General features: G+C 32.4%; 1 protein-coding gene across 1 annotated transcript; it reads left to right on the top strand.

Annotated features, from left to right (window-relative positions):
- Nucleotides 1-1,421: 1,421 nt before the first annotated feature.
- LOC109168877 (60S ribosomal protein L10-like) lies at nucleotides 1,422-2,136 on the top strand. Its single transcript, XM_019317735.1, has one exon. The coding sequence runs from the start codon at nucleotides 1,473-1,475 to the stop codon at nucleotides 2,133-2,135; it is 663 nt and encodes a 220-aa protein (XP_019173280.1). The 5' UTR covers nucleotides 1,422-1,472; the 3' UTR covers nucleotide 2,136.
- Nucleotides 2,137-13,763: the final 11,627 nt, after the last annotated feature.

Below are 13,763 nucleotides of genomic sequence, written 5' to 3'. Positions count from 1 at the left end.
TATCATTACTTTACTCCATTTATTTCCGCAAACAGAAAATTAAAAAAAAAAAAAAGATTCCGACTAGTGGAGTCCGAATTCCATTCCACAGAAATTCGGCCTCCCAAATGTCGGATTTCCTTGTCCAGTATCCAATTTCACATGCACGAATTTTTCGACTTCTAGCTTATGATTCATCGACTTCTAGCTTCGCCATCGACCTTGGCTTATGTTTGCTTCATCGTTGGTTGTCGTCTTCATCGTAGATTCGCATAGGAGAGCGGGAGGCGCCGACGTTGACTACTAGCGTCGTCATCGACCTTTGGGCTTGGCTTCGTTGTCAACCATTCAACCGTTAACTTCATCGTCGATTGTCAGATTCGCAGGGAGTATCGTCGTCGCCAATCGGCTTTGGCTGAGTTTGGATGAGCGACAAAGATTGCAGAATCGCAGGGAGTCATTTGTCCAATACAAAAAAGATTGCAAAATCGCAGGGAGTCATTTGTCCAATACGAAAATAGATTTGAACCCATGCTAAGCTACTCCAACTAATAGTAGCTTATAATAACATCAAGTTTGGAGTTCAACCAACTAAACTACTCAAACCAATAACAAATTTAACATAAGTATAAGTTTTATATAACATTTACAGCATGTTTGGTTCATGGAATGAATTTTAAAGGAATAGGAATAGTATTCCATAAGGAATGGAATAGGCAAGGAATAGAATAAGAATTGTATTCTTTTGTTTGGTTCGTTGAAGGAATAGAGTTTAGGAATGTTATTTCAGTGTTTGGTTGGTTTAAGGAATAGAAATGGAATATGAGTTTAAAAGACATAAATACCCCTATACAAAAAATGTATTATTATTATTATTATTATTATTATTATTATTATTATTATTATTATTATTATTATTATTACATATGTTTTTAAATAATGTTATTCTGTAGAAACTACAATATTGTATAAAAATTAACATATATATACACAAATATTACTGATAAGTGAAAGAACAACTGAATTTGAAAGTATCAGGGAGTTTTGTTCAAGATAAGAGATTACCCTTGATTAAGGATTCTTTCTACAACAACTTGTTAGATAATTAAGAGTCCTATCTTCACTATACAAGGAGATGTGATTAGTTCAAGCAGACAAGGAATTACAAGTGATTAATTTATCTATCTCCCTCACGCCATTTCACATAATTATCTCTAAAAGCCTGAGAATTAATTTGTTTAATCATTCTATCATTGTTAGTGATAAAAAATATATATATTAGAGAAGTCATGGCTATGTAAACCACTTGAAGCGGCACGGCGAAAGAGGACGACATGGTTCGTCGGCGGCATTAATAACGGTGCTTTTGGGAATAGGTGAATTGTGGATTGATGCAAATTCTTTGGAATTTAAGAATTTTAACAAGAAAAGAGAGACTTTCGTTTTTCACTTCGATTTGCCGCAGATCAGCTGAGCCGCGAGCAGACGTCGCCATGGGAAGAAGACCAGCAAGGTGTTACCGTCAGATTAAGAACAAGCCTTACCCGAAATCAAGGTACTTCCGTGGTGTGCCTGATCCGAAGATCAGGATCTATGATGTTGGAATGAAGAAAAAGGGGGTAGATGAGTTCCCCTTCTGTGTGCACTTGGTTAGTTGGGAGAAGGAAAACGTGTCAAGTGAGGCACTTGAAGCTGCTCGTATTGCTTGCAACAAGTACATGACAAAGTTCGCTGGAAAGGATGCCTTCCACCTGAGGGTCAGGGTACACCCCTTCCATGTTCTGCGTATCAATAAGATGTTGTCGTGTGCTGGAGCTGATAGGCTTCAAACTGGCATGAGAGGGGCTTTTAGCAAGCCTCAGGGTGTTTGTGCTCGTGTTGCCATTGGGCAGGTTCTTTTGTCTGTGTGCTGCAAGGATGCCAATGGCAACAATGCCCAGGAGGCCTTGCGCCGTGCTAAGTTAAAGTTCCCCGGTCGTCAAAAGATCATTGTCAGTAGGAAGTGGGGTTTCACAAAGTTCAGCCGTACCGACTATGTGAACTATAAGAAAGAAAACCGCATTCAACCTGATGGTGTCAATGCTAAGCTCTATGGATGCCATGGGCCCCTTGCTAATCGTAAACCTGGAAGAGCTTTTTTACCTGCAACAGCATAAAAATTATATACAACTACAAGAAGCCCTGCCCTACCTACTTATGCAATGTACTGAGTATACTTTAATTTTTAATTTTGTTGTCTAAGAACATGGATTACTTACAATGAATATTCAGTATTAAATATCAATAATAATTAATTTGTAAAAAATAAAATTCAGAAAATTATCTTTGTTTGAAGCTTTAATTTGATGTTGATGTAGATGATAGAAAGAATTGCAAAGATTGATGCAGAATGGCCGGAAGAAATTGTTTGATTAATGCTGATGATGAAAAGAGAACGCAGAAAATGATAAAGGTTAAAATTGAAAAAAAAAAAATCGATTCATGAGGACTCAGGAATAAATTAATACCAGGGGGCCCTGGTAATAGCTATTACCATATTTGAGGTAATAGGCTATTACTAGGAATATTAAGCCTGGTAATAGACATGGTTACCAAACAAAGAAATAGGCCTATTACTGGGAATGCTATGTCATTCCCAGCCTATTCCGTGAACCAAACGGGCCGTTAATGCTATATATGTATCTATACATACATATATATATATATATATATATATATATATATATATATATATATATATATATACATATATATATATATACATATATATATATATATATACATATATATATATATATATATATGTGTGTGTGTGTGTGTGTGTGTGTGTGTGTGTGTGTTCAAATGAGGACAAGTATATTATAGAGGATTGTGAGGACTGATGTAGTGTGTGCCATTAGGCGGTATGTCGTGTGCATGGCCAAATGTAGTCGTGTGCCACAGTTTGTATGTCGCGTGCTAGATTTGTTAATTTATAGAGCCTGGGTTCGAAACCTGATATTTACATTTATTCTTGTGTGCCATTATGTATTAAGTTGTGTGCCTGGTATTAATTTGTTGTGTGCCCATTATTTGTCCTCACAGTCCTCTATATATTGTTGTCCTCATTTGAACTCAACCATATATATATATATATATATATATATATAGATTTTGGTTCTTGTGAGGTCAGGTCTTCCCGTGTGGTCAGTGCGGCACACACCATTAGGTATGCATAAATGTACCATACAGTGTTCGAAAATACATCAAAATGAAATGCCAAAAAATACACCACACATAATGGTGTATTTATGAACACTGTGTGGTGCATTTGTGCATATCTAATGGTGTATGCCGCACTGACCGCACGGGAAGACCTGACCTCACAGGAACCTGACCCTATATATATATATATATATATATATATATATATATATATATATATATATATACTAGTTTTACACGCGCATTGCGCAAATGGTTTAATACCCAATGTTTATAATTAAATAAATATTTAAAAGTATATCAATGCAAGATTATATATGAGAAGTTCATACATAAGTAATTTAATGTCGAATTTGTTTATTTAAATATGTAACTCATAGTATATGAATACAATATAATATAGGAGATTCATTATAATTGTCACTAATTTTTTTTAAATAGTAACTAAGTATTTTTTGTTGCAAAGGTTTTAATATATAATGAATGCACTTATACACATACAAGATCAATGAATGAATCAATAGTACCAGTCATTGGTGTTTTGCTCAGTGTGGATTTAGTTCAATCATTATTGTTGAATGAATTATTATGGATAAAGAAATTCATAATTTAAGAAATTTAGATGAAATAGTAAACATTTAAAATTTTGTAATATAATGTAACACAAAGATATTGCACGGTTGGTAAATATGATGTAATCCAAAGATCAAAATGTTAAAGAAAGTGTTTAGTTATTCAACAGTTTGGAACAACAATTTGTTCCAAACCACTGAAAATACAAACACTGCAATTTACAATATCTTCACTTAGCGTTTTGGGAAGAATGATTTCCCCAAAACACCCATGTATTAAAAATAAACGTTTAGTATAGAGTCGTTTCGACTTCTTGAATAACAAGAGCCAGTTTAGCTTAGGGGTGTAAACGAGCCGAGCCGAGCTCGAGCCTGGGTAGGCTCATGCTCGTGCTCGTTAATGATAGCACTGCTCGAGCTCGAGCTCGAGCTCGTTCGAGCTTGTGAACTGATGCTCGAGCTCGAGCTCGGCAATTGTCGAGCTGCTCGAGCTCGAGCTCGAGCAACTCGATTGTTCAAACTCGAGCTCGAATTCGAGCTATAACCTGAGCTCGAGTTCAGGCTCGAATTTGAGCTCGCGTTTAGGCTCGAATTTGAGCTTAATTTTGATCTCGAATTTGACCTGTTTGATTTAAAATTTAAACTACTTTGTTTTATTATTTTTATCCATACATAATTATTAAAGTATTTTAATTTCCCTCCCCTAATTATTATTTTTTATATACTAAATATAATATAATTATATTATATATTATATATTATATAATATATTATAAGGCTCGCGAACGGCTCGTCGAGCCGCGAGCCTACAATACCTAAGCTCGGCTCGTGCTCATTTAATCCACGAGCTGCTCGAGCTCGAGCCGAGCTCGATTTTGACCGAGTTCGAGCCGAGCGTTGACCGAGCCGCTCACGAGCGACTCGCGAGCAGCTCGGCTCATTTACACCCCTAGTTTAGCTGGCTCACTGCTTGCCCATCAACGGAGGCTCCTTTTAAAATTTAAATTGGAGCTTTGTTGCTCATTTTATAGGAGCCTCAAGGTTTTCATGTCACTTTTTCCACCGATGTGTAAAAAGTGGCAAAACTAAGAGGGGGGCGGAACGTTCAGCTCCCCACATGTTTTATTATTTTTATATTAAATTTTATTTTTTTTATTAAATTATTATTATTATTAGGAATAATGGTCAAATATGCCCGTCAACTATAAGCCAAAGTCAAATTAAATCTTAAACTAAAAAATGCTAGCTTCAATTAGACACCTTAACTCCTCATTTTTATGCAATTACATTGATTAACAAGTTACCTTCAAGTAAAAGGTAAAAATGATTCTTTTTATTAATTAAAATTAAAAAGACATATTTTTTTAAATTCAAATAAATTAATTAAAATAAAAATCATATTTTTAATTCAAATAAATGAATTAAATTAAAAAAAAAAAAAAAAAAAAAAAATCGCCCGTTATGGAGAAAGCCGGCCACGGCTTCTTCATGATGGTTAGCCTGACCAAAAATCTTGCTTGTCCATTCTGTTAACCACTTTTTTCATCTTTCCCTGCAACCCTTGCAAGCAGGGCCGGATTTGGGGCTGTGCAAGCTGGGCTACCGCACAGGGCCCCCAGTTTTAGAGGGCCCCCAAATTTTAGAGGCCCAGTATAGTAGTATACCTAATATACCTCACAAATTAAAAAAAAAATTCTGAGGAATAAACTGATCAGTTTTCTCCGTTAATTAAACAAATTTTTTTTTTTTTTTACAATTAAACCGATCAGTTTTCTCCAACGTTAATTAAAATTTATGAAAGAATTAATTGAGTAATCAATAATGTTGTTTCCCGATGTTTCTTTGTCTTCTTTGCCGATTCATGATTGGCAGGGCCGTAGAGGATTGAGAGGAATAAGTTCAGAGATTCAGAGTTCAATTCATCTTAGTCTTCTACTCTTCTAGTCTTCTTCGACGTCCACACTTCTGCGTTTCCGGCAAACGCTGCACACTCCACGAATTTCATCTTAGTCTTCTACTCTTCTTATTCTTCTAGTCTTCTTCGACAATTCTGCACGGATTCACGGAAATACGGAATCGGGAAGACTGGAAGCGGTGAAGTCTTCAATCTTAAACCTGGGCGTTTCCTCCTTATTTGCATCTTTGTTTTTAAATCATATATATCATTATTAGTTAATAGTTATCACGCCGGCAAGGCAATACGAACTCTGGACTCTGGACTTATTGGATTCTGCGCTTTTCTGGACTCTGGAGTTCTGGCTTCTTGCCTTCTTCCTTATGCGGTTCTGCCCCTTCTGGTCACTGACTCACTGGTAAGCAACTCAGCAATCATAATAAATTTATTCTGCGTTTTGTTTTAATCAATTTTTTTTTGAAAAATTGTTTTAATCATTTTTTTTTTGAAAAATTGTTTTAATCAAATTTATTATGCATTTTGGCACTTTTTGCAAGTCTTGTTGTAGATATTATAGATTCTGTGGCGGTGTACTCGGTGTTGGCTTGTTACCGGGAGACGGGGAGAGGCGGGAGTGCTGCTGTGCTGGTCGGCGTGACGGCAGTAAGGCAGTAACCGACCAAGACAATAAACAAAAAATAAGGACTTTTCAATCAGGTTGTTTCAATCCTTTTTAACTTTAAATTTTTAATTTTTAATTTTATATGTTATATGTGTAATGTGATTGCTCCTTGCCTCTTTGTTAGAATATTGTTGTTTGATAACTTTGATTTCAATTGCTGAATCTGTGAATTGCATATTATGGCTCCCGGCATTAGGAAATATGAATCTGGTTATGAAAAACGTAAGAAACAAAAAAAAAATGAAGAGTTACAACAATTACAAAGAGGAGCATTAGATAAGTTTATAATTAAAACACCACAAATTTTTTCTGAAAATCCAAATGTTGGTGTTGATGTTGATAATGAAAACAATGTGGATAATCATGATACTAATGTTGAAAATGGTAACAATGTGCATATTAATATTGAAAATATTGATCAAGTAGAGAATGAAAAAATGAATAATTCACCCAACAATGATGATGATGCAGATGCTTTATATGAAACTAACAATTGTGATATTTTTGATCCAAGAAATTGGGATGGACTTGATTCGAAAATGATTGATTTATTAGTAATCAATGGTCCTAAGAGAGATAATTCTATTGTAAAAGGTCCTAAAGATAAGTTTTCTAGGCAATTTAATGCAAATTTGTATACTAGGGTCTTATCAAATGGCGAAAAATGTGATAGAGAATGGTTAGTTTACTCAAAAGAGCTTGATAGAGTTTTTTGTTTTTGTTGCAAAATCTTTAAAAATGGTATTGGTAGAGGTCAATTAACAAATGAAGGTTTCAATGATTGGGCTCATATTGGTGAAAGACTTAGAGAACATGAGACATGTATGGAGCATATTAAAAATATGACGACTTGGTATGATTTGCGTCAAAGGTTTAAGAAAAATCAAACCATTGACAAAGTTGCTCAAGGATTAATTAAAAAGGAGAAAGATCATTGGAAAAGAGTTTTGTTAAGAATTATTTCTTTTGTTAAGTTTCTTGGCAAACGTAATTTAGCCTTTCGGGGTACTAATGAAAAATTGTATCAAAATGGCAATGGAAATTTTTTAGGCTTAGTTGAGATGGTGGCCGAATTTGACCCTATTATCCAAGAACATGTTAGGCGTATTAAAAATGAAGAAATTTACTTTCATTATCTTGGTCATAGCATTCAAAATGAATTAATATCTTTGCTTGCTTCCTCGATGAAATCTGAAATATTAAAAAAAATAAAGCAAGCAAAATACTTTTCTGTAATACTTGATTGTACTCCTGATATTAGCCACAATGAACAAATGTCATTAATAATAAGATATGTTGATGTCTCTACACATCAAGTTAATATTGAGGAGTCTTTTTTAGGATTTTTGAATGTGAATGATTCAACTGGACTAGGTCTTTTTAGTACTTTGCAAAATGAATTGCATCTTCTTAATCTTAATATTTTTGATATACGTGGACAAGGTTATGATAATGGGTCAAATATGAAGGGTAAACATCAAGGTGTGCAAAAAAGACTTTTAGATGAAAATCCTAGAGCTTTTTATACTCCATGTGGTTGTCATAGTCTTAATTTAGTTTTATGTGATATGGCAAATGCTTGTAGTAAAGCAAAAGATTTTTTTGGAGTCATACAACGTATATATACAATTTTTGCAAAATCTACCAAGAGATGGGGTATTTTGAAAGATAATGTACATGGTTTAACTCTTAAGTCATTATCTTCCACTCGTTGGGAGAGTCGTGTTGAGAGTGTTCAAGCCATAAGATTTCAAATGGTAGAAATACGAGAGGCTTTACTCCAAGTTGCAGATGTTGATAGTGATTCCTTAGTAAGAAGTGAAGCTAAATCTCTAGCAACAAATGAACTTGGTGATTTTGAATTTTTGGTGGCTATAGTAATATGGTTTCATATATTGTATCGTATTAATTTTGTTAGCAAGTACTTGCAATCCAAAGACATGCTTATTGATGTTGCTTTCGAAAAAATTGAGGAATTGATTTCTTTTTTGAGAAATATAGAGAAAGTGGTTTTAATGATGCCTTGGATTCTGCTAAGGAAATTGCTATTAAAATGGATATAGACCCCGTTTTTCCTAAGAGACGTGAAATCCGTAGAAAAAAACAATTCGATGAAAATTCAAATGCATCATTAGAAGTTTCATTATCTGCAGAAGATTCATTTAGAGTTAATTATTTTTTTTTCATTGTTGATCAAGCTGTTGTTTCTCTTAAAAGTAGGTTTGAGCAATTTCAAGAGTATGAGAAAATATTTGGTTTCTTGTTTAATTCTGACAGGTTAAGTTCTTTAGATGATATGAGTTTGAAGTCTTCCTGTAGTCGTCTTGAAAATTCTCTTAAGCATAATGGACATTCGGATATTAATGGAGATGAGTTGTATGTGGAGTTAAAACTAAGAAGAGAGTTGTATGTTAATGAAAAACTAGGACCCATTGAAATTTTGAAAGATTTGGAATTGTTTGATTGTTATCCTAATGCAGTTATTGCATACAGAATTTTATTAACTATTCATGTTACTGTTGCATCTGCAGAAAGAAGTTTTTCCAAGTTGAAATTGTTGAAGTCCTACTTACGCTCTACAATGTCACAAGAACGGCTTAACGGATTAGCAATGATATCTATTGAAAATGATCTTTTGGATAAAGTAGATTATGAAGAGTTGATTGATGAATTTGCATCAAAGAATGCTAGAAGAACATCTGTTTTTAAATAAAAGATCTCTAATTTGCATTATGTTAGAATTTTATTTATAATAAATAAAGTTGTTTGAATTTTTCTTCTTTATATTGAAAATCATATATAAATAAAAATCATATATTTAACGATATTGATTTTAAATATTGCGCTTATACTTTTGATAGAGACCGTAGGGCCTCATTTATTTAGGAGCACAGTGCCACAAAAAACTAAAAAAACGGCACTGCTTGCAAGTGGCACTTAGCCAATTAAACGCAAATAAGAATATGAGACATTTGGCATGCAAGTCTGTACTGTCATGCATCCTCTGCCATAGTATGCCTAAACTCTGTTCCATGACTTTCCCTTTAGTTTCTTTCCCCTTCACATTGCGCGCCACCCCACATCATGGTTGTGATCACATTAAACAAAGTCTAGAGTGTTAGACTAAATATATATCACATGCATATTACTATGTGACACAGGACCGACTAACCTCCAGCCATAGTTCTTGATACGGTTGAGCTATCCGGACTGCTGCAGAGATAACGAGTGTTTTGTCTCTCACTTTACTCAGCTCTATCTAGATGGTGTATGAGGTATGTAATGTGAGCAGTGAGAGGACTAGTCACCTTATATAACCACTGGCCATCATTGTGGTTGTATGTCTTTAGGTCTCCTAAACCCTAACTAGACTCCTAATCATAATGGTAGTCTAGCTATTAGGTTATTAGTGTTGCACCACATATCAAACACTGAATATTATCATAATTTATCCTAATGTTATAATAATAGTAGCACCACATATCAAACACTGAATATTATCATAACTTATCCTAATGTTATAATAATAGTAACGGATAAACGTTACATAGAGTGGAATTGCTAAGCATTTCGTGGTTGCATACGTTCCTCAGCATCCTCTATTTCTGTCCATATGGCGTCCACAAAACATCTTTGCCGCCATAGTTAGATATCCTACCAAGTGCCGAGACGTTGCGGTTTGCAAAAAAAATAGTGTTTTGATCGTTTAATACCTCGCAAGCCATGGCAGGCGAGGTGATAACTCTCCTGGGTTTCAATTCCTACCGAGCCAGACCGTGTAAATGGGGCCGTGGAGACAAGGTTTCAAAATACGTGTGGAGCTCATGGCCAAATTATAGCAGATTCCCAACTATGGGGAGAGGTCTGGGACCTGCACTCTCCTACTTCTTGAAGACGAAAATCGAAGAAAACCACCAAGCAAGCCAACAGCGTAGCCGCGTAGGTGATGAGCATGCCATGGTTGAAATTTGAAGGATGCCAAGAATCATGGAGTGTTTTAATAAAATCTTGAAACATGTTTGGTGCTTTGCAATGGTGGTTGAGAGGACACAATTACAGCTCTACAAAACTAGACGAGGAGAGAAGTTGACGACGACGTGTAATCTTTTCTTAAAAAAATTAATTAGTTAAAAAAATTAATTTTACCTACTATTACCTATTTACCTTGAACTTAGCTGTAAAATGGTCTAATTGCACAAATTTAAAAAGTTAGTAGTTAAATTGCATAAAAATGAGGAGTTAAGGTGTTTATTTGGAGTTTTTTTAGTTTAAGGGTTTAATTGCTCTTTGGCCTATAGTTGAAGGGCTTATTTGACCCTTATCCCTTATTATTATTATTATTATTATTATTATTATTATTGTTATTATTGTTATTATTATTATTGTTGTTATTATTACCCTTTAGATTATTTTACATGTTAATTTAAACACTAATTTTTTCAAATATCTTTTTACCAATTGCTGATATAATACGCTGGTCAAACTCGCTAATATAATCCCCTATTTGCTAACTGCTAACACAATCCGCTAACGCTAACCGCTAATTGCTGATCGCTAAACAATGACATTGCGAGGTAATTTCTCACTTTAATTTGTTGTGTGATTTGAATAATCTCTTTGTCAACAAATCTCTCAAGTAGTTAATAGGATTAGCTTAATTATATTTTTTATTTTTTATGGTATTAATAAAATACTTGGTAAATAAATTAAATATATAGCATTATTTTGTATTATAACTTTGGTATTTAATAATTTAGTTTAAAATAGTGTGCAAAAAAAAAAAAAGATAATAGACAATATAGTGAATATAATCAATTGATGAATTTGAATGTAAATAATTTTTACATTGGAGAAATATAAAGACAATATAACTAATGAAATTATTTCTCTTAATTAATTTATTGATAATGAATAATTTTATTTTAATAAAGACATCTTAGGACAATGTAGCGAATATAATCAATTGATGAATTTGAATTACATTGGAGAAAAATAAAGACAACATAACTAATGAAATTATTTCTCTTATTTAATTTATTGATAATGAATAATTTTTTTTTTTTGAATAAAGACATTGTAAACACATAATTCTAAATTAAAGAAATGCATATGTATTATTTTTTTTTTTTGTTGTAGCTACTAAATTATTTATAATTTAATAAGAGTAAAATAGAGTACTAATTTCTAATTATGACATCTTTGATTGGGATGAGATTCGAACATAAGACCTTTCTTATTGAAATGAATTAGTAAGTTAACGGAGAATATAATTTTTAAGGAAATTTCGATTGTGATGGGTTCGAACCTAAGACATTTCTTATTGAAATCATATAATTAAGGATAATTTTGAAAATCTCATGGAAAAATTAAAATCTGAACAATCTGGCCCATTCATTTGATTTAATAATTTGATGGACATTTTTCTACCCATTATAGACCTAACTTATTTTTACTCTTATTAATATATATATATATATATATATATATATATATATTATTTTTTATGCCCATTGCGCGATTGAGATAATGCCCAATGTTTTTTTTTAATAAGTACTTTAAAGTATATCAATGTAAGATTATATTAGAATTGTTCATGCATAGATAATTGAATGTTGAATTTTCGTATTTAAATAGGTAATTCTAAGTTTACAAATACAAGATATATAGTCAAGATTGATTATAATTGTATACGCATGGTTGAAACCAAATACAGGACATAAGGGGGATCAAATAAAAATTAGGGCATAAAATATTAAATATATACTAATATTGAAGAGCTAACTGCTGATTGCCAAACAATGACATTGCGAGGTAATTTCCCACTTCAATTTGTTGTGTGATTTAAATACTCTTTTTGTCAATAAATTCTCCAAGTAGTTACTATTATTGGCTTAATTATATTTTTTTTAAAATGATTATTATTATTATTATTATTATTATTATTATTATTATTGAATTTATAGAATTTTTATAGTCGAGAAAAATAAAGACAATATAACTAATGAAAATATTTTTCTTATTTACTTTATTGATAATGAATAATTTTTTTGAATAAAGACATTGTAGACACATCATTCTAAATTAAATAAATACATATGTATTTTTTTGTTGTAGCTAATAAATTATTATTTAATTTAAGAAGAGTAAAATAGAGTACTAATTATGCCAACTTTGATTGGGATGAGGTTTGAACCTAAGACCTTTCTTATTGAAATCAATGAGTAAGTTAACAATGAACTAACCGAAACTAACGGAAAAAATAATATTTAACGGAAAAGTTAACGGATAATCATATTCATTAAGGATAAATTAGGAAAGAAAAAATAAAATCTGATCAATCTAAACCATTCATTTGATTAAAAAATTTGACCGCTCTTTTTTCTACCCATTATAGGCCTAACTCTTTTGGGCTCTTATTAGTACTAGTTATCCGCCCGTGCCATACACGGACAAAAAATAAAGGACAACAGGTTTTGGCAAGTTGAATGTAATTTTATTAATTATTTTATTGTTCCGAGTCTATAATTGAATTGAGATAACGTGTAGCTTTTTATGCTCGCTTTCCAATGTGATATGATTGATATCCACCATCACAAGTTATGTAAATAAATTAATAATAAAAGCAAGCTAGCAAAAATCAATATCTATATCTAAGCAAAATCCTCCTAGCCAAGTTTTCCCCCCAAAATTTAGGGGCATTTCTGTAATATCATTTATTTAATAATAATAATAATAATAATAATAATAATAATAATAATAATAATGATGATGATGATGATAATGATGTTATTACCTAATAATGTTATTACCTTAATTACAAATACAAATTATTATACTTTCCTTTTTGAATTAGTATTTTTCACCTATAAATACAAATTATACTTTCATTTGCACTCTATATTGTTCTCTGGTTCATGATTTCATTTGATTTCTAAGTTTTATATGGTTGTTTCTGAATGCAGCCTGCAAAGCTAGGGGCTCAGATCTCGTAGTTCATTTCAAGGTAATATCATGATTTCGATAGGTGTAAACTATGTTCATGTTTTCATCTTTATTTCGATTTGTTAGGGGTTTGTATATCAGGATATGTTGTTACAGTGTGTCCAAATGTATGTTCAGTTACTGGTGTAAATGTATGTATATTTGGGGTATATGTTATTTGATTTTGACATTTTTTTTAAATACTCTGAGATCAAAGTGTTGCATTATGCATGTTGGATTGGTTATTTCATCAATTTATTATGATTTTTTGTGTTGTGGTTACTGATTAAAAAGCAGGACCTCTAGCCTACTGTGAATGAGTTTCAACAAAAAGAAATTGAGGAGGAGGAGCCTTGGTAACAGAACCCTAATGTTTTAGTTTTTATGGAAGAGCGTAGAGTTGCGATCGAAGATGATAACGACGGTGATTTTGATAATTTTGTAAAATTTT

Source organism: Ipomoea nil, unplaced genomic scaffold, assembly GCF_001879475.1.
Source record: "Ipomoea nil cultivar Tokyo-kokei standard unplaced genomic scaffold, Asagao_1.1 scaffold3231, whole genome shotgun sequence".
NCBI lineage: Eukaryota > Viridiplantae > Streptophyta > Magnoliopsida > Solanales > Convolvulaceae > Ipomoea > Ipomoea nil.
Note: the sequence above shows the minus strand (reverse complement) of the source record. Positions and strands in the feature narration are given on the sequence as shown.